The 26,175-nt window shown below is 42.4% G+C and overlaps 1 protein-coding gene across 2 annotated transcripts; it reads left to right on the top strand.

The window, feature by feature from the left end:
- The first annotated feature begins 5,572 nt into the window (after positions 1 to 5,572).
- On the top strand, positions 5,573 to 24,655 carry LOC129837959 (hemicentin-1-like). Of its 2 annotated transcripts, XM_055904555.1 has the most exons (32): positions 5,573 to 5,763; positions 6,167 to 6,466; positions 7,219 to 7,500; positions 7,768 to 8,043; positions 8,184 to 8,459; positions 10,276 to 10,527; positions 10,641 to 10,916; positions 11,376 to 11,627; positions 11,734 to 12,009; positions 12,268 to 12,519; positions 12,626 to 12,901; positions 13,160 to 13,411; positions 13,525 to 13,800; positions 14,047 to 14,298; positions 14,457 to 14,732; positions 15,181 to 15,432; positions 15,546 to 15,821; positions 16,068 to 16,319; positions 16,478 to 16,753; positions 17,202 to 17,453; positions 17,567 to 17,842; positions 18,089 to 18,340; positions 18,499 to 18,774; positions 19,223 to 19,474; positions 19,588 to 19,863; positions 20,110 to 20,361; positions 20,468 to 20,743; positions 21,002 to 21,253; positions 21,986 to 22,264; positions 22,549 to 22,806; positions 23,287 to 23,387; positions 24,127 to 24,655. In XM_055904555.1, the coding sequence occupies exons 1-31, from the start codon at positions 5,709 to 5,711 to the stop codon at positions 23,364 to 23,366; spliced, it is 7,866 nt and encodes a 2,621-aa protein (XP_055760530.1). In that variant the 5' UTR covers positions 5,573 to 5,708; the 3' UTR covers positions 23,367 to 23,387; positions 24,127 to 24,655. The 2 variants fall into 2 exon arrangements, with proteins under 2 accessions (XP_055760530.1, XP_055760529.1); XM_055904554.1 differs by lacking the exon at positions 24,127 to 24,655 and having other exon boundaries at positions 23,287 to 24,085.
- The last annotated feature ends 1,520 nt before the right edge of the window (positions 24,656 to 26,175 follow it).

Consider the following 26,175-nt stretch of genomic DNA (forward strand, 5'->3'; position numbering starts at 1 on the left):
ACCACTCAAGTGTTGCTTAAGCAGTATGCTTAGGGTCATTGTCCTGCTGGAAGGTGAACCTCCGTCCCAGTCTCAAATCTCTGGAAGACTGAAACAGGTTTCCCTCAAGAATTTCCCTGTATTTAGCGCCATCCATCGCTCCTTCAATTCTGACCAGTTTCCCAGTCCCTGCCAATGGAAAAAACATGGTGGAGGCAGGATCATGCTGTGAGGATGTTTTTGGAGTTCTCGGGGTGATGAGAGGTGTTGAGTTTGTGCCAGACATAGCGTTTTCCTTGATGGCTAAAAAGCAAAATTTTAGTCTCGTCTGACCAGAGCACCTTCTTCCGTGTGTTTGGTGAGTCTCCCGCATGCCTTTTAGACGAACAACAAAGTGGTGTTTGCTTATTTTTTCTTTAAGCAATGGCTTTTTTCTGGCCACTCTTCCAATAAGCCCAGCTCTGAGGAGTGTATGGCTTAAAGTGAACAAGATACTCCAATCTCTGCTGTGGAGCTTTGCAGCTCCTTCGGGGATATCTTCGGTCTCTTTGTTGCCTCTGATTAATGCCCTCCTTGCCTGGTACGTGAGTCTTGGTAGGCGGCCCTCTGTTGGCAGGTTTGTTGTGGTGCCATATTCTTTCCATTTTTAATAATGATTTAATGGTGCTCCGTGGGATGTTCAAAGTTTCGGATATTTTTTTAGAACCCAACCCTGATCTGTACATTTCCACAACTTTGTCCCTGACCTGTTTGGAGAGCTCTTTGGTCTTCATGGTGCCGATTGCTTAGTGGTGCTGCAGACTGGGGCCTTTCAGATTAGGTGTATATACAGTTGAAGTCGGACGTTTACATACACATTAGCCAAAAACATTTAAACTCAGTTTTTCACTATTCCTGACATTTAATCCTAGTAACAATTCCCTGTCTTAGGTCAGTTAGAATCAACACTTTATTTTAAGAACGTGAAATGTCAGAATAATAGTAGAGAGAAGGATTTATTTCAGCTTTTATTTATTTCATCACATTCCTAGTGGGTCAGAAGTTTACATACACTCAATTAGTGTTTGGTAGCATTGCCTTTAACTTGTTTAACTTGGGTCAAACATTTTGGGTAGCCTTCCACAAGCATCCCACAATAAGTTTGGTTAATTTTGGCCCATTCCTCCTGACAGTGCTGGTGTAACTGAGTCAGATTTGTAGGCCTCCTTGCTTGCACATAATTATCCTACCTCATGTCATTTATTTTGTGAAGTGCACCAGTCTCTACTGCAGCAAAGCACCCCCACAACATGATGCTGCCACCCCCGTGCTTCACGGTTGAGATGGTGTTCTTCGGCTTGCAAGCATCCCCCTTTTCCTCCAAACATAAAGATGGTCATTATGGCCAAACAGTTCTATTTTAGTTTCATCAGACCAGAGGACATTTCTCCAAAAAGTACGATCTTTGTCCCCATTTGCAGTTGCAAACCGTAGTATGGCTTTTTATTGGCGGTTTTGGAACAGTGACTTCTTCCTTGCTGAGCGGCCTTTCAGGTTATGTTGATATAGGACTCGTTTTACTGTGGATATAGATACTTTGTACCTGTTTCCTCCAGCATCTTCACAAGGTCCTTTGCTGGGATTCATTTGCACTTTTCGCACCAAAGTACGTTCATCTCCAGGAGACAGAATGCGTCTTATTCCTGAGCGGTATGACGGCTGCGTGGTCCCATGGTGTTTATACTTGCGTACTATTGTTTGTACAGATGAACGTGGTACCTTCAAGTGTTTGGAAATTGCTCCCAAGGATGAACCAGACTTGTGGAGGTCTACAATTGTTTGGGCTGATTTCTCTTGTATTTCCCATGATGTCAAGCAACGAGGCACAGAGTTTGAAGTTTGGCCTTGAAATACATTCACAGGTACACCTCCAATTGACTCAAATGATGTCAATTAGCCTATCAGAAGCTTCTAAAGCTATGACATAATTTTCTGGAATTTTCCAAGCTGTTTAAAGGCACAGTCAACTTAGTGTACAGTATGTAAACTTCTGACCCACTGGAATTGTGATACAGTGAATTATAAGTGAAATAATCTGTCTGTAAACAATTGTTGGAAAATTACTTTTGTCATGCACAAAGTAGATGTCCTAACCGACTTGCCAAAACTAGAGTTTGTTAACAAGAAAATAGTAGAGTGGTTGAAAAACAAGTTTTATTGACTCCAACTTAAGTGTTTGTAAACTTCCGATGTCAACTGTATACTGAGATTATGTGACAGATCATGTGACACTTAAATAGTCCACCTGTGTGCAATCTACCTAATTATGTGACTTCTGAAGGTAATTGGTTGCACCAGATCTTATTTAGGGGCTTCATAGCAAAGGGGGTGAATACATAAGGACGCACCACTTTTCGTTTCTTTTTATTTTTTTTTATTTTTTGAAACAAGTAATTTTTTTCATTTAATTTCACCAATTTGGACTATTTTGTATGTCCATTACATGAAATCAAAATTAAAATCCATTTCAATTACAGGTTGAAATGCAACAAAATAGGAAAAATGCCAAAAAGGATGAATAAATTTGCAAGGCACTGTAAAGTATGTTTACATTAAAACCTCAAGCCACTATGGAAGCCCAGAGATTAGTATTGAAATTACTCTCTATCAAGGGATAGATGGTATTTTTGAAAATACATTTTACCATTTGGCAAATTTCCAACTTCCTTGTAACGCAACCCTCTTCATCTCTCCAGACCTGGATGGTTACGGTATTTTTGTCTGACCTTAGAAGAGTTATTTACTGCTGGACCGTGTAGATACAGTAAACAGTGACTAGAGTGATGTGTGTGGAGGCAGATCCTGTGGTTAGTGGGTTTGTATAATAAACGGTAAACAGAGTGACAGATGGATTCATGTCTCTATTAAATCCCGGTCAATATTATTGAGTGTGAAGCAGTCCATGAGCAAACATGCAGTAATAAAAAGAGTGCAACAAGCTCTGATGTAGATGGTATACAGTATACACTCTTAGACAAAATAGTTCCAAACAGGTTCTTTACTAAGGGATATGGTTCTGCCAATAATCCTTTTCATCTGAAGAACCATTTTTGGAAGACGGGTGTTCTTTGTAAGGCAAAGGGTTCTACCGAAAACCTTTTCACCATCCTTCTAAGAAAGGGTTCTTTGATGATTCTTTGGAATTCAAGAAAGGTTCCAGAAGAAAAAGCTTTTTTAAAATATTTTTTTCTTTCTATTAAATAGTGAAATAAGACTTGAAATGTCAATTATAATTTTTTTACTTTTGTGAGTGCACTATTTAAAGTTAATTTCAAATCGTTTTTTTAATGTTGTTTTGTGTCTTCTCACTTTTGTTTATTGTTTATTTAACTTTATTTAACTTTATTTGGCTACGTAAACATGTTTCCCATGCCAATAAAGCACATTTAAATTGAATTGAATTGAATAGTGCCTGAGCATTACTGTTCACCTATATATGAATATCTATATCTATATGGAAATTGTACCTATATGGGAATATTTGTACATGTACAGTACAGTGCATTGAGAAAGTATTCAGACCCCTTGACTTTTTACACATTTTGTTACGTTACAGCCCTATTAAAAAAAAAAAAGCCCCTCAATCTACACACAATAACCTATAATGACAAAGACATTTACATCATTAAGTATTCAGACCCTTTACTCAGTACTTTGTTGAAGCACCTTTTGCAGTGATTTCAGCCTCAATTCTTCTTGGGTATGACGCTACAAGCTTGGCACACCTGTACTTGGGGAGTTTCTCCCGCTCTTCTCTGCAGATCCTATGAAGTTCTGTCAGGTTGGATGGGGAGTGTCGCTGCACAGCTATTTTCAGGTCTCTTCAGAGATGTTCGATCGGGTTCAAGTCTGGGCTCTGGCTGGGCCACTCAAGAACATTCAGAGACTTGTCCCGAAGCCACTCCTGTGTTGTCTTCGCTGTGTACTTAGGGTCATTGTCTTGTTGGAAGGTAAACTGTCGCCCCAGTTGGAGGCCCTGAGCACTCTGGAGCAGGTTTGCATCAAGTATCTCTCTCTACTTTGCTCCGTTCATCTTTCCCTCGATCCTGGCTAGTCTCCCAGTCCTTGCCACTGAAAAACACCCCCACAACATGATGTCACCACCACCATGCTTCACAGTAAGGATGGTGCCAGGTTTCCTCTAGACGTGACGGTTGGCATTCAGGCCAAAGAGTTCAATCTTGGTTTCATCAGACCAGAGAATCTTGTATCTTATGGTCTGAGACATTTTAGGTGCCTTTTGCAAAGGTTCTACTAATCTACACAGAGGAACTCTGGAGCTCTGACAGAGTGACCATCGGCTTCTTGGTCACCTTCCCGATTGCCCGGGAAGAGTCTTGATGGTTCACCAGGCATAATAGGACCCATGTCGTCCAAAACGTTAGAGTTTGCCAACAATCATCTGGATGCATCTGGATGATCATCAAGACGTTAGGAAGAATGTTCTATGTATACCTTTTTGGACGAGATGGGTCCAATTATGGCTGGCGAAAACCAAACACTGCATTCCACAGTAAGAACCTCATACCAACGGTCAAGCATAGTGGTAGTGTGATGGTTTGGTGATGCTTTGGTGCCTCAGGATCTGGACGTCTTGCCTTAACAGAGGGAACCATGAATTCTGCTCTGTATCAGATAATTCTACAGGAGAATATCAGGGAATCTGGCTGTGAGCTGAAGCTGAAGTGCAGCTGGGTCATGTAGCAAGACAACGATGCAGAACACAATTTGATGTTTTGGAATGGTCTAGTCAAAGTCCAGACCTAATCCCAATTGAGATGCTGAGGCAGGACTTGAAACGAGCAGTTCATGCTTGAAAACCCCAAAAGGTTTCTGAGTTAAAGCAGTTCTGCATGGAAGAGTGGGCCAATATTCCTCCACAGCAATGTGAGAGACTGACTAACAACTACAGGAAGCATTTGGTTGGAGTCAATGCAGCTAAAGGTGGCACAACCAGTTATTGAGTGTAAAGGATAAATAACTTTTTCACACAGGGGAATTGGGTGCTGCATATCTTTTTAAATTAAATGAATTAAATAAGTATAAATTTATTTTGTTATTTGTAAACTCAGGTTCCCTTTTTCTAAAATTGGATTTCGGTTGAAGATCTGATAACATTTAATATATCAAAACTATGCAAAAATATAGAAAATCAGAAAGGGGGCAAATACTTTTTCGGCACTGTAAGTGTTTTCTTGACAGGTTCAGTGTGAACCGTGTCTTATGAGCGCACATTGCCTTAGCCGCTGTGGATGGATCATGAGTTTCGACAGCATCAGAGAACCTATCCCCGGCCTCATTGGCCATGTACCATCCAGCCTTCTCCCAGGATTCATACAGGACAGACAGAGTTGATCAGATTTACAGTAAACCATAATCAACATGAAAACACCCCAGTGTGTCAACAAACAACACAGTGGGAAAAATGTATGTGGGCATAACAGGGCGTGGGTAGTTGGGTAGGTGTGTGTGAGTGTGTTCTGGCGACAGGTAGGGTGGGCAGGTACATTGGCATCACCTGACTCCAGCACCATTACATGATCCTGAAGAAATATTTGCTGATTGAGAGAAGACTGTGACTGTGCAGTATCGACATGTTTGGATTTATCAAGAAGTCTGGACAGTCATTTGGTTCATAGGAAAGTGTCCCGTTCATTTCTGATCCGTGGTGTTTGATAAGTGGCAGAACTATGGACCATCCTCTGGTGTGGGTTCTCATCCTGGTGCTGCTCAACTTCAATACAGGTAAAGTAGACAATATGCTCATTCTGGGAATATATTGATGCCTATTTGTGCTTTATGGTATAAACACTTGATTAAATAAGTAACAGGTTGTTCAAATGTCTCTATTTGGTTGATGCACTTCAGTCAAACAGTATCTAGTTAGAAAGATGGAGATTTCTATTTATCTGCCATTGACAACAATGTCTAGAGTAGACATTAGACATAGATACTAGGTCATGTTGTAAATTGTGCGTTCAACTTGAAGGCACTAATTTGTAAACAAAAGCTTGTAATTCTGTTAAAGTGACATAGTCTGAAGATTTGAATCATTTCAATTAAAATATTTAAAGAACTTTAAAGACTTTTGTACTGATTAATAATATCTCAAAACATGAACTAAACTCATCAATCCATCCTCTTCTAGATGTCTCTGGCCATGTGGTGGTTCCCTCTATGAACCCCTTAGCTGTGGGCAGTAATGTCACACTGAACCTAGTTCCCGAAAGCCCCATCAACATAGGGACCTGGTCATATGAAACTACAACCATCGTACTTTTCTATCCTAGTGGCAGTATTATGAGTAGAAGTTATCGAGGCAGAGTCTCCTTCAACCGCTCCTCCTCAGAGCTGTCCATAAGCTCTCTCCAACTCAACGACTCAGGACGATATACCGTGCAGGGAATGGAGCCAGTCCTGACCGCTGTGGTGACCTTGTCTGTCCAGGGTAAGGAACTGACCTCTGCCTGTCTGTTTATCTTTCTATGAAGGTAGACTCCCTCTCAATGGCACACACGGTCACTTCCTCATACACATGCTCACCTGCACACTTACTTACCCATTCACATACTTACTTGCATGCAGGTCCACATGCAAACATGCTTACACATCAGAGGAGGCTGATGAGGGAAGGACAGCTAATAATAATAGCTGGAATTGAGTGTAATGAAGTGAATGGAATGCTGTCAAACATATGAAACACATGTTTTTATGAATATGAATACCATTCAATCCACTCCGTTACAGCCATTATTATGAGCCGTTCTTCCCTCAGCAGCCTCCACTGATGCAGATTATCTATCAATGATTCATCTCTGTCATAATAATAAAAGTCATTTTCCTGACATGGAAAGCTAACTCTTAAACGTGTCAATGTTTTCTGAACCTATAGTGAAGTTGACCTTCATAATACCTTATACAGTTCACAGAGTATGAGCAAACTGTTCTTTTTAATTTCAGATGAGACGTACACAATACATTTTATGTTTTCTAAGACACTAAGGGCTTAACAGGGCTCAATCCTGAAACCTGGTCTTTATGATAAGTAAACAAAATAGCATATTTAGATTGATTTCCAAAACAAGTGTTACAGTGTGAAAGAAATAGCAGCTATATGGTTGTAATTCAGTAACACACACAAAAACCTTTCTTGAGACACATCCATCTTATCTTGACTGCCATCTACTCTCTCACCCACAGAGCCCATTTCTAATGTGACTCTAAGAGCCAATGCCACTGATCTAGTGGAATTGAACGACACTGCCATTGTCACCTGCTCCGTCTCCTCTGGCACCTCCCTCTCCTACCGCTGGATGAATGGCAGCTCAGAGGTTGCAGCCAGTGACAGAGTTCGGCTTGGTGTTGGGAACAGCACTCTTACCATAGTCAGTGTGACACGATACGATGAAGGGCCATTCAGATGTGAGGTCATCAATGGAATCAGCAATGGCACCAGCCAGCCCATCGACCTCAATGTTAGATGTGAGTATCAGAGTATGCAGTACACATGAGTCATACACAACAGACATGGATTGTACCTTGTCATTGAGAGCCAGCATTCTCTGCAATGATGTAATATGCCTATTTTCATCCCAAATCATTCCTCTGTGTCCACATGATCCAGGTCATTATTTGCATGGATCATTAGTACACTGTGTTATGTTCCTCGGCCTGCACAATAGAGCAGGACGGAAACATATTCTAGGTAATGTTTACCCAACACTTCATTGTAATTTGTTCCTCCCATAGATGGCCCAAGTAACCTCACCATGATGGTAGTTCCTGAGATGACCATAGGACATACAGCCTACAAGGCGGGCTCTGTCATCACTCTGTCCTGCTCAGCTCAGTCCAAACCCGCTGAGTCCTTCAAGTGGAGCTTTAATGGGACGTTCCTCAACGAGCAAAGCCCGAAGCTCAGCCTGCAGAACACCAGGGAGAACCAGACAGGAAGTTACGCATGCTTAGCCCACAACAATGTCACACTCCGATACGCCACCATGACCACAATGATAAAGATCGTGGGTGAGGCAACATTCATCGTTACGAAATGTCATGTAGTTGGTAGTGAATATTTGATTATTGATGGTTATGAATACAATGTTATATCATGGTATTTTTACCACCGATCGAGTGAAGTACTCATCCTCTTCTTTTTACCATAGAGCCGATATCAGCGGTTTCGTTGAACCGTGATGGGAAGCCACCGATACTGGATCAGTCGTTCACTCTGCGGTGTGAGGTGACTGGACCTGTAGACTACATTCACTGGCTGATGAACGGCCAGCTCATCTCCCTAAACAACAGAACATTCTTCTCTACGGACAACAAGACAATGGTTATCAACCCAATCCAGTTTTCTGACAGTGGAGAATATCTCTGTGACGCCTTTAATGATGTCAGTAACAAGACCAGCATGACATACAAGCTTGTGGTTAACTGTGAGTATTACAAGAGCCTGTAATCTTAGTCTGATGAAACCAATTCAATAGCCTTGTAGTTAGAGTATCCACCCTGAGATTAGAAGGTTGGGAGCTTGCAGGGGTGTAAAGTACTTAAGGAAAAATACTTTAAAGTAGTACTTAAGTAGTTTTTTGGGGTATCTGTACTTTACTTTACTATTTATATTTTGGACAGCTTTTACTCCACTACAATCCTAAATAAAATTATGTACTTTTTACTCCTTACATTTTCCCTGACACCTAAAAGTACTTGTTACATTTTGAATGCTAAGCAGGACAGAGAAATGGTCCAATTCATGCACTTATCAACAGAACATGCCTGGTCATCCCTACTGCCACTGATCTGGCGGACTCACTAAACACAAATGCCTGGTTTGTACATGATGTTTGAGTTTGCCCCTGGCTATCTGCAATTTTTTTAAACAAGAAAATCGTCCCGTCTGGTTTGTTAACATATACGTGTCTTACATCGGTTGAAAGCTTTAATTCTTGTTAATCTAACTGCACTGGCCGATTTAAAGTAGCTATTACAGCGAAAACATGCCATGCAATTGATTGAGGACGGTGCCCCACATAAAAAATATTTTTTCAAGGCACAGGTTTCAGAAATTAACAAATAGCAATCAAATATTCACTTACTTTTTGAAAATCTTCCTCTGACTTGTCATCCAAAGGGTCCCAGATATAACATGAAGTTTCGTTTTGTTAGATAAAATCCTTCTTTATATCCCAAAAAGTCAGTTTAGTTGGCGCCATCAATTTGAGTAATCCACTCGTTCAACATGCAGAGAAAGGAATCCAAAGATCTACCCCTAAACTTTGTTTCAACAAGTCAAAATACATTTCTATTTACTCCTCAGTTACCCTAAAATGTAATCAAACTATAATATTTCTTACGGAAAGAAGTGTGTTCAATAGGAAACCGAGTTTAGCATGTGCATCCTGTCTTCATGGCACAAATTTCCAAGACTGTGTCCCTGTACTAAAACTGATATATCTATTTGTTTTTGAAGTTACAAGCCTGAAACCTTGAGCATACACTGCTGACACCCTGTGGAAGCCATAGGAGATGCATCTAGGGAGCAAATTTTCAATATGACCTTTTACTTGCCATTCTAAAAGGATGGTCTCTAAAAAAAAGAAATTCTGGTTGGTTTGTCCAATTGGATTTTCTCCTACCATATCTATTGTGTTATATTTTCCTAAATTATTTTACCATTTCTACACACTTCAAAGTTTTTTCTCCCAATGGTACCAATTAAATGCATATCCTGGCTTCAGGGCCTGAGCAACAGGCAGTTTACTCTGGGCATGTCATTCAGGCGAAAATTGACAAAAAAAAGGGGCCTAGCCCTAAGAAGTTTAAACATATTTTAGCAATCACATTTACTTTTGATACTTAAGTAGATTTAAAACCAAATAATTTTAGACTTTTACTCAAGTAGTTTTTTTACTGGGTGACTTTCACTTTTACTTGAGTATGACAATTGGGTTCTTTTTCCACCACTGGGAGCTTGATCCCTGGACGAGTCATACCAATGACTGTAAGATTGGGACCCAATGTGTTTACTTGGCACTCAGGAGATACTTAGCACTGAGGAGATATATTGGTGGTAAGGGCCTGTGAATAACTAGGGTCATGTCCAGGGGATGTACTTATACATCAAGATGCAACACGCAACAGAAAAAGGAGATAGGCTCCTGCACCTATGAGCTGTTCTAAGGCTACATACTTACTATTCTTTGCCAAAATAGTAAGACCATAAGACTAACCATACTGTCTTGTATTTAACAGTTGGACCAGAGAGGCCTGCTGTAACTAGTCCGGATATAGCAATGACAGGACACACCGTGACCTTCAACTGCTCGGCCTCCTCTCAGCCTACCAGCCAGTTCAGCTGGTTCTTCAATGGCTCCCAGGTGGCGACTGGCTCAGTGTATGAGACTGGCCGACTGACCTTAGCCAGTCATGGGGAGTACACTTGTGTGGCCTTCAACAACCTCACTGGCAGAAACAGCACTGTCTCCAAGATGCTCATTGTCATTGGTAAGACTGAAGAGTCATCCGAACTTAACTTGTACATGTAGATATAGGCCATCCAACATACAGTGATTGTGATTGTAGTCAATATTATTGTAACACTGATGTTTTCTTCACAGAACCAGTAACCATGGCCATGGTGAAAGTCATGGGTGCCCAGCCAATAGCAGACTACATGTTTGTTCTGACCTGTGAGACCACTGGAACCATTTACTCCATTCACTGGATGAAGAACGGCTGGCCTCTGTTAGCTGATAACAGAACAGACTTCTCTATAGACAATAATACACTGACCTTCAACTCTGTCCAGCATTCTGACAACGGAGAATATCTGTGTTCTGCTTCCAACCCACTCAGCAACATGACCAGCACAGAATACAGACTGATCGTCAACTGTGAGTACACTCATAGAAAAAAGGGTTCCAAAAGGGTTCTGTGGCTGTCCCCATAGGATAACCATTTTTGGTTCCAGGTAGAACTCTTTTGGGTTCCATGTGGAACCCTCTGTGGAAAGCGTTCTACATGGAACCCAAAACGGTTCTCCCTAGAACCAAAGGAGTTCTTCAAAGGGTTCTTCTATGGGAACAGCCAAAAAAACCTTTTTTGGTTCTAGATAGCACCTTTTTGTCCAAGAGTGTAGTTTACAAATGCTATAAAGTTCAACTTTAACCCCACGGCTTAATGTGGAATCTTTGAGAACTTCCTTATTAATATTGTAGTAAAGTCAATGTAAATGGTTCAATCCCACCTCTAACACTATTAACATATTTTGATGACCTTTGAACTTCTTTCCAATAACCTCTATTGAGTGACAGTCAGATGTTGGGTCTAGCTGACTGTCTTTTGTATTATAGATGGACCAGAGATGCCTGTTATAACAGGACCAGCATTAGCAGAAACAGGACACAACCTGACCTTCAACTGCTCTGCCTCCTCTCAGCCTCCCAGCCAGTTCAGCTGGTTCTTCAATGGCTCCCAGGTGGAGGCTGGCTCAGTGTACGAGACTGGCCCACTGACCTTAGCCAGTCATGGGGAGTACACCTGTGTGGCCTTCAACAACCTCACTGGCAGAAACAGAACTGTCTCCAAGATTCTCACTGTTGTTGGTAAGACGGAAGAGACATCTAAACTGTTTAACTTGTAGATATAGGCCATTCAACTTACAGTGATTGAAGTCAACATTCTTGTGATACTCTGACGTTTTCTTCACAGAACCAGTCACTATGACCATGGTGAAAGCCATGGGATCCCAGCCAATACTGAATGAGAGATTCTCTCTGACCTGTGAGACCACTGGAACCATTTACTCCATTAATTGGATGAAGAACGGCTGGCCTCTGTTAGCTGATAACAGAACAGACTTCTCTATGGACAACAATACCCTAACCTTCAACTCTGTCCAGCATTCTGACAACGGAGACTATCAGTGTTCTGCTTCCAACCCCCTCAGCAACATGACCAGCCCAAACTACAGACTGATCGTCAACTGTGAGTGGTTATTATGGTTATTATGGCCAAAAGCCAAACTTGATATCTGCCAATTTAATTCTAATTTTGACCTATAATGAGGGCAAGATGGAATTTACAGTAATTCAATTCGGGTGGGTTTTAATCTCGCTTATGGCACCAATGTAATAATGTCAAGGGGATGCTTGGGTGTTGAAGGGGTCAAACAAAGGTAAATGCACTAATGGCAGTTCTAGTAGCTAATATCATTCAATATCTTCATTATCTTGTGTTTCCCAGATGGTCCAGATAGACCTGTTATCATGAGTCCGGATATAGCGATGACAGGACACAACCTGACCTTCAACTGCTCTGCCTCCTCTCAGCCTCCCAGCCAGTTCAGCTGGTTCTTCAATGGCTCCCAGGTGGCGACTGGCTCAGTGTACGAGACTGGCCCACTGACCTTAGCCAGTCATGGGGAGTACACCTGTGTGGCCTTCAACAACCTCACTGGCAGAAACAGAACTGTCTCCAAGATTCTCACTGTTGTTGGTAAGACGGAAGAGACATCTAAACTGTTTAACTTGTAGATATAGGCCATTCAACTTACAGTGATTGAAGTCAACATTCTTGTGATACTCTGACGTTTTCTTCACAGAACCAGTCACTATGACCATGGTGAAAGCCATGGGATCCCAGCCAATACTGAATGAGAGATTCTCTCTGACCTGTGAGACCACTGGAACCATTTACTCCATTAATTGGATGAAGAACGGCTGGCCTCTGTTAGCTGATAACAGAACAGACTTCTCTATGGACAACAATACACTAACCTTCAACTCTGTCCAGCATTCTGACAACGGAGACTATAAGTGTTCTGCTTCCAACCCCCTCAGCAACATGACCAGCCCAAACTACAGACTGATCGTCAACTGTGAGTGGTTATTATGGTTATTATGGCCAAAAGCCAAACTTGATATCTGCCAATTTAATTCTAATTTTGACCTATAATGAGGGCAAGATGGAATTTACAGTAATTCAATTCGGGTGGGTTTTAATCTCGCTTATGGCACCAATGTAATAATGTCAAGGGGATGCTTGGGTGTTGAAGGGGTCAAACAAAGGTAAATGCACTAATGGCAGTTCTAGTAGCTAATATCATTCAATATCTTCATTATCTTGTGTTTCCCAGATGGTCCAGATAGACCTGTTATCATGAGTCCGGATATAGCGATGACAGGACACAACCTGACCTTCAACTGCTCTGCCTCCTCTCAGCCTCCCAGCCAGTTCAGCTGGTTCTTCAATGGCTCCCAGGTGGCGACTGGCTCAGTGTACGAGACTGGCCCACTGACCTTAGCCAGTCATGGGGAGTACACCTGTGTGGCCTTCAACAACGTCACTGGCAGAAACAGAACTGTCTCCAAGATGCTCATTGTCATAGGTAAGACTGAGGAGTCATCCAAACTGAACTTGTACATGTAGATATAGGCCATTCAACTTACAGTGATTGTGATTGTAGTCAATATTATTGTGACACTGATGTTTTCTTCACAGAACCAGTAACCATGGCCATGGTGAAAGTCATGGGTGCCCAGCCAATAGCAGACTACATGTTTGTTCTGACCTGTGAGACCACTGGAACCATTTACTCCATTCACTGGATGAAGAACGGCTGGCCTCTGTTAGCTGATAACAGAACAGACTTCTCTATGGACAACAATACACTAACCTTCAACTCTGTCGAGGATTCTGACAACGGAGACTATCAGTGTTCTGCCTACAACCCACTCAGCAACATGACCAGCACAGAATACAGACTGATCGTCAACTGTGAGTAGTTATTATTGCCCAAAACCAAACGTATCTGCAAATGTAATTCTAATTATGACCAATAATGAAGGAAGGATGGAATTTATAATAATGGAATAGGGGTAGGTTTTGATCCCACTTTTGGCACCAATGTAATAAAGCCAAGGGGATGGTTGGGTGTTGCAGGGGTCAAACCACGGTAAATGCACTAATGGCAGTTCTAGTAGCTAATATCATTCAATATCTTCATTATCTTGTGTTTCCCAGATGGTCCAGAGAGACCTGTTATCATGAGTCCGGATATAGCGATGACAGGACACACCGTGACCTTCAACTGCTCGGCCTCCTCTCAGCCTACCAGCCAGTTCAGCTGGTTCTTCAATGGCTCCCAGATGAGGACTGGCTCAGTGTATGAGACTGGCCCATTGACCTTAGCTAGTCATGGGGAGTACACCTGTGTGGCCTTCAACAACGTCACTGACAGAAACAGCACTGCCTCCAAGATGCTCACCATCATTGGTGAGTCAGTAACTGCTTCTTAAAATCAAGGGACTTGCTTTACTTTGTTTGTGTTCATTTGGTTTTAGACACAGCCTAAGTGCTCTTAAACCTACAGTATAATGAGATGGAAGTTGAGATATAAAGTGCTGAAAAAACATTTGATCTGCTTTCCACAGCACCTGTGACCATGACCATGGTGAAAGTCATTGGAGCCCAGCCAATACTGAATGAGAGATTCTCTCTGACCTGTGGGACCGCTGGAACGGTTTACTCGATTCACTGGATGAGGAACGGCTGGCCTCTGTTAGCTGATAACAGAACAGACTTCTCTATGGACAATAATACACTGACCTTCAACTCTGTCCAGCATTCTGACAAAGGAGACTATCAGTGTTCTGCTTCCAACCCCCTCAGCAACATGACCAGCCCAAACTACAGACTGATCGTCAACTGTGAGTACACTCATAGAAAAAAGGGTTCCAAAAGGGTTCTGTGGCTGTCCCCATAGGATAACCCTTTTTGGTTCCAGGTAGAACTCTTTTGGGTTCCATGTGGAACCCTCTGTGGAAATGGTTCTACATGGAACCCAAAACGGTTCTACCTAGAACCAAAATGGGTTCTTCAAAGGGAACAGCCACAGAACCCTTTTTTGGTTCTAGATAGCACCTTTTTTCTAAGAGTATAGTTCACAAATGCTATAAAGTTCAACTTTAACCCCACGGCTTAATGTGGAATCTTTGAGAACTTCCTTTATTAATATTGTAGTAAGGTCAATGTAAATGTTTCAATCCCACCTCTAACACTATTAACATATTTTGATGACCTTTGAACTTCTTTCCAATAACCTCTATTGAGTGACAGTCAGATGTTGGGTCTAGCTGACTGTCTTTTGTATTATAGATGGACCAGAGATGCCTGTTATAACAGGACCAGCATTAGAAGAAACAGGACACAACCTGACCTTCAACTGCTCTGCCTCCTCTCAGCCTCCCAGCCAGTTCAGCTGGTTCTTCAATGGCTCCCAGGTGGAGGCTGGCTCAGTGTACGAGACTGGCCCACTGACCTTAGCCAGTCATGGGGAGTACACCTGTGTGGCCTTCAACAACCTCACTGGCAGAAACAGAACTGTCTCCAAGATGCTCATTGTCATTGGTAAGACTGAGGAGTCATCCAAACTGAACTTGTACATGTAGATATAGGCCATTCAACTTACAGTGATTGTGATTGTAGTCAATATTATTGTGACACTGATGTTTTCTTCACAGAACCAGTAACCATGGCCATGGTGAAAGTCATGGGTGCCCAGCCAATAGCAGACTACATGTTTGTTCTGACCTGTGAGACCACTGGAACCATTTACTCCATTCACTGGATGAAGAACGGCTGGCCTCTGTTAGCTGATAACAGAACAGACTTCTCTATAGACAACAATACACTAACCTTCAACTCTGTCGAGGATTCTGACAACGGAGACTATCAGTGTTCTGCCTACAACCCACTCAGCAACATGACCAGCACAGAATACAGACTGATCGTCAACTGTGAGTAGTTATTATTGCCCAAAACCAAACGTATCTGCAAATGTAATTCTAATTATGACCAATAATGAAGGAAGGATGGAATTTATAATAATGGAATAGGGGTAGGTTTTGATCCCACTTTTGGCACCAATGTAATAAAGCCAAGGGGATGGTTGGGTGTTGCAGGGGTCAAACCACGGTAAATGCACTAATGGCAGTTCTAGTAGCTAATATCATTCAATATCTTCATTATCTTGTGTTTCCCAGATGGTCCAGAGAGACCTGTTATCATGAGTCCGGATATAGCGATGACAGGACACACCGTGACCTTCAACTGCTCGGCCTCCTCTCAGCCTACCAGCCAGTTCAGCTGGTTCTTCAATGGCTCCCAGATGAGGACTGGCTCAGTGTATGAGACTGGCCCATTGACCTTAGCTAGTCATGGGGAGTACACCTGTGTGGCCTTCAACAACGTCACTGACAGAAACAGCACTGCCTCCAAGATGCTCACCATCATTGGTGAGTTAGTAACTGCTTCTTAAAATCAAGGGACTTGCTTTACTTTGTTTGTGTTCATTTGGTTTTAGACACAGCCTAAGTGCTCTTAAACCTACAGTATAATGAGATGGAAGTTGAGATATAAAGTGCTGAAAAAACATTTGATCTGCTTTCCACAGCACCTGTGACCATGACCATGGTGAAAGTCATTGGAGCCCAGCCAATACTGAATGAGAGATTCTCTCTGACCTGTGGCACCGCTGGAACGGTTTACTCGATTCACTGGATGAGGAACGGCTGGCCTCTTTTAGCTGATAACAGAACAGACTTCTCTATGGACAATAATACACTGACCTTCAACTCTGTCCAGCATTCTGACAAAGGAGACTATCAGTGTTCTGCTTCCAACCCCCTCAGCAACATGACCAGCCCAAACTACAGACTGATCGTCAACTGTGAGTACACTCATAGAAAAAAGGGTTCCAAAAGGGTTCTGTGGCTGTCCCCATAGGATAACCCTTTTTGGTTCCAGGTAGAACTCTTTTGGGTTCCATGTGGAACCCTCTGTGGAAATGGTTCTACATGGAACCCAAAACGGTTCTACCTAGAACCAAAATGGGTTCTTCAAAGGGAACAGCCACAGAACCCTTTTTTGGTTCTAGATAGCACCTTTTTTCTAAGAGTATAGTTCACAAATGCTATAAAGTTCAACTTTAACCCCACGGCTTAATGTGGAATCTTTGAGAACTTCCTTTATTAATATTGTAGTAAGGTCAATGTAAATGTTTCAATCCCACCTCTAACACTATTAACATATTTTGATGACCTTTGAACTTCTTTCCAATAACCTCTATTGAGTGACAGTCAGATGTTGGGTCTAGCTGACTATCTTTTGTATTATAGATGGACCAGAGATGCCTGTTATAACAGGACCAGCATTAGAAGAAACAGGACACAACCTGACCTTCAACTGCTCTGCCTCCTCTCAGCCTCCCAGCCAGTTCAGCTGGTTCTTCAATGGCTCCCAGGTGGAGGCTGGCTCAGTGTACGAGACTGGCCCACTGACCTTAGCCAGTCATGGGGAGTACACCTGTGTGGCCTTCAACAACCTCACTGGCAGAAACAGAACTGTCTCCAAGATGCTCATTGTCATTGGTAAGACTGAGGAGTCATCCAAACTGAACTTGTACATGTAGATATAGGCCATTCAACTTACAGTGATTGTGATTGTAGTCAATATTATTGTGACACTGATGTTTTCTTCACAGAACCAGTAACCATGGCCATGGTGAAAGTCATGGGTGCCCAGCCAATAGCAGACTACATGTTTGTTCTGACCTGTGAGACCACTGGAACCATTTACTCCATTCACTGGATGAAGAACGGCTGGCCTCTGTTAGCTGATAACAGAACAGACTTCTCTATAGACAACAATACACTAACCTTCAACTCTGTCGAGGATTCTGACAACGGAGACTATCAGTGTTCTGCCTACAACCCACTCAGCAACATGACCAGCACAGAATACAGACTGATCGTCAACTGTGAGTAGTTATTATTGCCCAAAACCAAACGTATCTGCAAATGTAATTCTAATTATGACCAATAATGAAGGAAGGATGGAATTTATAATAATGGAATAGGGGTAGGTTTTGATCCCACTTTTGGCACCAATGTAATAAAGCCAAGGGGATGGTTGGGTGTTGCAGGGGTCAAACCACGGTAAATGCACTAATGGCAGTTCTAGTAGCTAATATCATTCAATATCTTCATTATCTTGTGTTTCCCAGATGGTCCAGAGAGACCTGTTATCATGAGTCCGGATATAGCGATGACAGGACACACCGTGACCTTCAACTGCTCGGCCTCCTCTCAGCCTACCAGCCAGTTCAGCTGGTTCTTCAATGGCTCCCAGATGAGGACTGGCTCAGTGTATGAGACTGGCCCATTGACCTTAGCTAGTCATGGGGAGTACACCTGTGTGGCCTTCAACAACGTCACTGACAGAAACAGCACTGCCTCCAAGATGCTCACCATCATTGGTGAGTCAGTAACTGCTTCTTAAAATCAAGGGACTTGCTTTACTTTGTTTGTGTTCATTTGGTTTTAGACACAGCCTAAGTGCTCTTAAACCTACAGTATAATGAGATGGAAGTTGAGATATAAAGTGCTGAAAAAACATTTGATCTGCTTTCCACAGCACCTGTGACCATGACCATGGTGAAAGTCATTGGAGCCCAGCCAATACTGAATGAGAGATTCTCTCTGACCTGTGGCACCGCTGGAACGGTTTACTCGATTCACTGGATGAGGAACGGCTGGCCTCTTTTAGCTGATAACAGAACAGACTTCTCTATGGACAATAATACACTGACCTTCAACTCTGTCCAGCATTCTGACAACGGAGACTATCAGTGTTCTGCTTCCAACCCACTTAGCAACATGACCAGCCCAAACTACAGACTGATCGTCAACTGTGAGTACACTCATAGAAAAAAGGGTTCCAAAAGGGTTCTGTGGCTGTCCCCATAGGATAACCCTTTTTGGTTCCAGGTAGAACTCTTTTGGGTTCCATGTGGAACCCTCTGTGGAAATGGTTCTACATGGAACCCAAAACGGTTCTACCTAGAACCAAAATGGGTTCTTCAAAGGGAACAGCCACAGAACCCTTTTTTGGTTCTAGATAGCACCTTTTTTCTAAGAGTATAGTTCACAAATGCTATAAAGTTCAACTTTAACCCCACGGCTTATTGTGGAATCTTTGAGAACTTCCTTTATTAATATTGTAGTAAGGTCAATGTAAATGTTTCAATCCCACCTCTAACACTATTAACATATTTTGATGACCTTTGAACTTCTTTCCAATAACCTCTATTGAGTGACAGTCAGATGTTGGGTCTAGCTGACTGTCTTTTGTATTATAGATGGACCAGAGATGCCTGTTATAACAGGACCAGCATTAGAAGAAACAGGACACAACCTGACCTTCAACTGCTCTGCCTCCTCTCAGCCTCCCAGCCAGTTCAGCTGGTTCTTCAATGGCTCCCAGGTGGAGGCTGGCTCAGTGTACGAGACTGGCCCACTGACCTTAGCCAGTCATGGGGAGTACACCTGTGTGGCCTTCAACAACCTCACTGGCAGAAACAGAACTGTCTCCAAGATGCTCATTGTCATTGGTAAGACTGAGGAGTCATCCAAACTGAACTTGTACATGTAGATATAGGCCATTCAACTTACAGTGATTGTGATTGTAGTCAATATTATTGTGACACTGATGTTTTCTTCACAGAACCAGTAACCATGGCCATGGTGAAAGTCATGGGTGCCCAGCCAATAGCAGACTACATGTTTGTTCTGACCTGTGAGACCACTGGAACCATTTACTCCATTCACTGGATGAAGAACGGCTGGCCTCTGTTAGCTGATAACAGAACAGACTTCTCTATAGACAACAATACACTAACCTTCAACTCTGTCGAGGATTCTGACAACGGAGACTATCAGTGTTCTGCCTACAACCCACTCAGCAACATGACCAGCACAGAATACAGACTGATCGTCAACTGTGAGTAGTTATTATTGCCCAAAACCAAACGTATCTGCAAATGTAATTCTAATTATGACCAATAATGAAGGAAGGATGGAATTTATAATAATGGAATAGGGGTAGGTTTTGATCCCACTTTTGGCACCAATGTAATAAAGCCAAGGGGATGGTTGGGTGTTGCAGGGGTCAAACCACGGTAAATGCACTAATGGCAGTTCTAGTAGCTAATATCATTCAATATCTTCATTATCTTGTGTTTCCCAGATGGTCCAGAGAGACCTGTTATCATGAGTCCGGATATAGCGATGACAGGACACACCGTGACCTTCAACTGCTCGGCCTCCTCTCAGCCTACCAGCCAGTTCAGCTGGTTCTTCAATGGCTCCCAGGTGGAGGCTGGCTCAGTGTATGAGACTGGCCCACTGACCTTAGCCAGTCATGGGGAGTACACCTGTGTGGCCTTCAACAACGTCACTGTCAGAAACAGAAGTGTCTCCAAGATTCTCACTGTTGTTGGTAAGACGGAAGAGACATCTAAACTGTTTAACTTGTAAATATAGGCCATTCAACATACAGTGATTGAATTCAACATTCTTGTGATACTCTGACGTTTTCTTCACAGAACCAGTCACTATGACCATGGTGAAAGCCATGGGATCCCAGCCAAAACTGAACCAGAGATTCTCTCTGACCTGTAAGACCACTGGAACCATTTACTCCATTAATTGGATGAAGAACGGCTGGCCTCTGTTAGCTGATAACAGAACAGACTTCTCTATGGACAACAATACACTGACCTTCAACTCTGTCCAGCATTCTGACAACGGAGACTATCAGTGTTCTGCTTCCAACCCCCTCAGCAACATGACCAGCCCAAACTACAGACTGATCGTCAACTGTGAGTGGTTATTATGGTTATTATGGCCCAAAGCCAAACTTGATATCTGCCAATTTAATTCAAATTTTGACCTAAAATGAGGGCAAGATGGAATTCATAGTAATGGAATTCGGGTAGGTTTTAATCTTGCTTCTGGCATCAATGTAATAAAGCCAAGGGGATGCTTGGGTGTTGAAGGGGTCAAACCAAGGTAAATGCACTAATGGCAGTTCTATTAGCTAATATCATTCAATATCTTCATTGTCTTGTGTTTCCCAGATGGTCCAGAGAGACCTGTTATCATGAGTCCGGATATAGCGATGACAGGACACAACCTGACCTTCAACTGCTCGGCCTCCTCTCAGCCTCCCAGCCAGTTCAGCTGGTTCTTCAATGGCTCCCAGGTGGCGACTGGCTCAGTGTATGAGACTGGCCCATTGACCTTAGCCAGTCATGGGGAGTACACCTGTGTGGCCTTCAACAACATCACTGTCAGAAACATCACTGTCTCCAAGATCCTCACCATCATTGGTAAATGAGACCTCAGATTCTTTGCTCTGTTGTGTTAATTTACAATCTAGTAAGAATTACAATAGACATACTTATCATACAAAAGAGCCCAAACACTTAAAATCTTTACTCAGTGAAGATGTACAGCTAAATACAGCAATGCAATACAGTGCATTGTTCACTTATACCTTGAGCTCTCACCCCCTCCTTCCACAAAGATGTGCTTTTCCATCAGCCAGGATTTATCTGTGCTCCTCCATGCATATCATCAGTCAGGATTTATCTGTGCTCCTCCGTGCACATCATCAGTCAGGATTTATCTGTGCTCTTCCGTGCATATCATCAGCCAGGATTTATCTGTGCTCCTCCGTGCACATCATCAGCCAGGATTTATCTGTGCTCCTCCGTGCATATCATCAGCCAGGATTTATCTGTGCTCCTCAGTCAGGAGAGCGCTTGGGAGTACACATTCCTACAGTCCACTGCAGTCCACTAAATAATTACACTCTTCTCATATACAGAGTTTGAACCTAACACTACTTTCAATCTCTAATGATGTAAAAACAATCTATTCATACCAACAGATATAATGATATAAAGCAGGAAATATATAAAACAGTCATTTACAATCAATCAGATCGTACAACCGTTTGTTTTATATATTCAACTATTGCGTCGCTGGAACTAACCATTTTATAAAATTACATATATTGATAACGTACATAAAGCAACACTCATCCTCTCTCCTCACAGAGGCTATAAGGTCGGTGACGGTGAAACGAAACAAATTACCAATAGCATCTGACAACCTAACCCTGACCTGTGACGTCACCGGGCACTATGACACCATCTACTGGATGAAGGACAACCGGTCTCTGGTCCTGAACAACACCTTGAACTCTGACATCACCATCTCTAACAACTCTCTGCACTTCAGTCCAGTCAAGGTGTCTAATGATGGAAACTATCAGTGCGTTGCCACCAACCTCTTTGGTCCACACACCAGCCCTAAATACCAGCTACTGGTGAACTGTAAGTACTGGCGTTAGTAATATTTTAAAAGATACACTTTATATAATGTAGAAACAGTCAGAAACCCACCACTGGTATGATGGTTAGTGCTATCCGGGATACTTGGGATAACCCTAGCTTAAACCCTAAACCCCTACCTTAACCTTTTCCTAGCCCTAACCTTAACCCTTACCTTAGCCGTTTTACATTTCAACTTCAATGGGTGACGTAAGAGTTGGATGTCCCAAGTATCCCATTTAGACTTTTCCCAACTTTGACCCCCCTTTCTAAACTTCTTTCTGTAGATGGCCCTAAGAGTGTGAATATCTCTGGCCCAGTCTCAGTGGTGATTGGCTCAGTAATCACAGCTACACTGAAGTGCTCTGCCGACTCCCGGCCAACCAGCGAGTACGGGTGGAAATTCAACAACCAATCAGTGCTTGGGACTGGTCCTATGATGTCTGTTATCGCCTCCTTGGAGAATGCAGGGGACTACACTTGTGTGGCCAAGAACCCTGTGACCAACATCTCAATGTCCAATACCATTAGTCTGGATGTCACTGGTAAGTGGGTGGGCTGTTGCAGTAAGACCTAGGTGGGAAGTACTGAGTAATTAAATGTCACAAAGTTGTTTTTATTATGTTGAATTTAATTTGGTTCTAGTTTGTGTACTTGTTTGTGCAAGGATCCTTTTCATGCATCATGGAAATGCAATAAAGACATATGGTGAACTAAAACGAATTATCTTTGTCCACCTCTTCTCCCATTCTTTGTCCCTCTCCTCTACCATTCTTTGTCCCCCTCCTCACCCATTCTTTGTCCCCCTCCTCTCCCATTCTCTTTGTCCCCTCGTCTCCCATTCTTTGTCCCCCTCCTCACCCATTCTTTGTCCCCCTCCTCTCCCATTCTCTTTGTCCCCTCGTCTCCCATTCTTTGTCCCCCTCCTCTCCCATTCTTTGTCCCCCTCCTCTCCCATTCTCTTTATCCCCCTCCTCTCCCATTATCTTTGTTCCCCTTCTCTCCCTTTCTCCTTTCTCTCCTAGGCCACTCGCCTGCCCCTCCATTCCAGTCCAGAGTTGGTCTGATGCTGATGGCCCTGCTATCCCTCTCTCTCTGCATCTGATCAACCACTGAGACCACCACAGTAAGCACACTGCATGTCTGTCTGCTGGTTGGGAGCCAATCACTCCCTTCCCTCTACCCTCACTGACTCACATTGTTGATCTGAAAAAGGACTGGATAGAAATAAGTGGTTTTGTTGATATTGTAATTGCCCCTTCTTGCCACCATAGGGTTGGGTTTAGTATGCTCAGCTCCTTTCCAATGCTTTTAGATTGTGAGGAGAGAGTCAACAAGAGGTCAGATGGGAGAGGTCTATCCCCTTAGAATAGAACCCACCCCTACAACGTGTTTTTGTGTCAATCATCTCTATAAATAAAAACCAAAATCTTGAAAACTGGTCTTCAACATGATCATTGAAGGGGCAAACATCCACTGCTCAGCTGCACTGCCTATTTCTGTTTCTAATTAAATGTCCTTAGATATTCACTGCCCTTATGACTGTAACTATTGCCCTGGAGTCCATTCACTGAGTCCCTTTCTGTGTATGATCATGTATGTAAACTCTGTTCAAGTACAAATTCAGGTTTATTTAACTTATAAATGTTTCAAATGATAATACATTTAGCTGGTGTTTATGTAAAACATGGGTTGTTTTTCACATATTAAATGTATAGCTTGTAAATCCTCAGAGGAGATGCAGGCTTGTGCTGTTGTCTTATGTTTATATTTCCTCTACATTAATTATTGTCTAAAATAAAGTGTTATCTTTTCACACCTGTATTACTGAATGGGGCAATCTTTGGTGTTTTCTTTATCGTCAGAATCGCTGTGAAAAAATGTGGTTCTTGGGCCTCCCAAGTGGCGCAGCGGTCTAAGGCACTGCCTTGCAGGCGCTAGAGGCATCACCACAGACCCAGGTTCGATCCCGGGCTGTATCACAACCAGCAGTGATCGGGAGTCCCATAGGGCTGTGCACAATTGTCCCAGCGTCGTCTGGGTTAGGGGAGGGTTTGGCCAGAGGCTCTGATATGCACTGTCAACTGTGGGAACTTATATAGACGGGTGTGTGCCTTTCCAAATCATGTCCAATCAATTGAATTTACACAGGTGGACATCTCAAGGATGATCAATAGGAACAAATTAAATCAAATGTAATTTGTCACATGCCGAAAACAACAGGTGTAGACCTTACCGTGAAATGCTTACTTACAAGCAAACAATATACAGTGCCTTGCAAAAGTATTCATCCCCCTTGACATTTTTCCTATTTTGTTGCATTACAACCTGTAATTTAAATTGATTTTTATTTGGATTTCATGTAATGGACATATAAAAAAATTGTCCAAATTGGTGAAGTGAAATTTAAAAAATAACTTGTTTCAAATAAATTACAAAAATTAAAAACGGAAAAGTGGTGCGTGCATGTGTATTCACCCCCTTTGCTATGAAGCCCCTTCAGAAGTCACATAATTAGTTAGATTGCACACAGGTGTACTTTATTTAAGTGTCACGTGATCTGTCACATGATCTCAGTATATATACACCTGTTTTGAAAGGTCCCAGATTCTGCAACAACACTAAGCAAGGGTTACCACCAAGCAAGCGGCACCATGAAGACAGAGGATCTCTCCAAATATGTCAGGGACAAAGTTGTGGAGAAGTACAGATCAGGGTTGGATTATAAAAAAATATCAGAAACTTTGAACATCCCAAGGAGCACCATTAAATCCATTACTAAAAAATGGAAAGAATATGGCACCCCCAAAAAATCCTGCTATGAGAGGGCCGCCCACCAAAACTCACGGACCAGGCAAGGAGGGCATTAATCAGAGGCAACAAGGAGACCAAAGATAACCCTGAAGGAGCTGCAAAGCTCCACAGCAGAGATTGGAGTATCTGTCCAAAAATAAGCAAACACATTTGGTGTTTGTCAAAAGGCATGTGGGAGACTCCCTAAACATATGGAAGAAGTTACTCTGGTCAGATGAGACAAAAATTTAGCTTTTTGGCCATCAAGGAAAACGCTAAGTCTGGCGCAAACCCAACACCTTTCTTCACCCCAAGAACTTCGTCCCCACAGTGAAGCATGGTGGTGGCAGCATCATGCTGTGGGGATGTTTTCATCGGCAGGGACTGGGAAACTGGTCATATTTGAAGGAATGATGGATGGTGCTAAATACAGGGAAATTCTTGAGGGAAACCTGTTTCAGTCTTCCAGAGATTTGAGACTGGGACAGAGGTTCACCTTCCAGCAGGGCAATAACCCTAAGCATACTGCTAAAGCAAAACTCATGTGGTTTAAGGGAAAACATTTAAAAGTCTTGGAATGGCTTAGTCAAAGCCCAGACCTCAATCCAATTGAGAATATGTGGTATGACTTAAAGACTGCTGTACACCAGCAGTACCCATCCAACTTAAAGGAGCTGGAGCAGTTTTGCCTTGAAGAATGGGAAGAAATCCCAGTGGCTAAATGTGCCAAGCTTATAGATACATACCCCAAGATACGTGCAGCTGTAATTTCTGCAAAAGGTGGCTCTACAAAGTATTGACTTTGTTATGCACACTCAAGTTTTCAATTTTTTTGTCTTATTTGTTTCACAAGAAAAAATATTTTGCATTCAAAGTGGTAGGTATGTTGTGTAAATCAAATGATACAAACCCCCCAAAAAATCTATTTTAATTCCAGGTTGTAAGGCAACAAAATAGGAAAAATACCACGGGGTGAATAATTTCGCAAGACACTGTACTTCAAGAAATAGAGTTAAGAAAATATTTACTAAATAAACTAAAGTTAAAATATATATATATATATATATATATATATATATCAAAAAGTAACACATGAAAATGACGTAACAATAACGAAGCTA

This window comes from Salvelinus fontinalis, chromosome 38 (assembly GCF_029448725.1).
Source record: "Salvelinus fontinalis isolate EN_2023a chromosome 38, ASM2944872v1, whole genome shotgun sequence".
In the NCBI taxonomy this organism is placed as follows: domain Eukaryota; kingdom Metazoa; phylum Chordata; class Actinopteri; order Salmoniformes; family Salmonidae; genus Salvelinus; species Salvelinus fontinalis.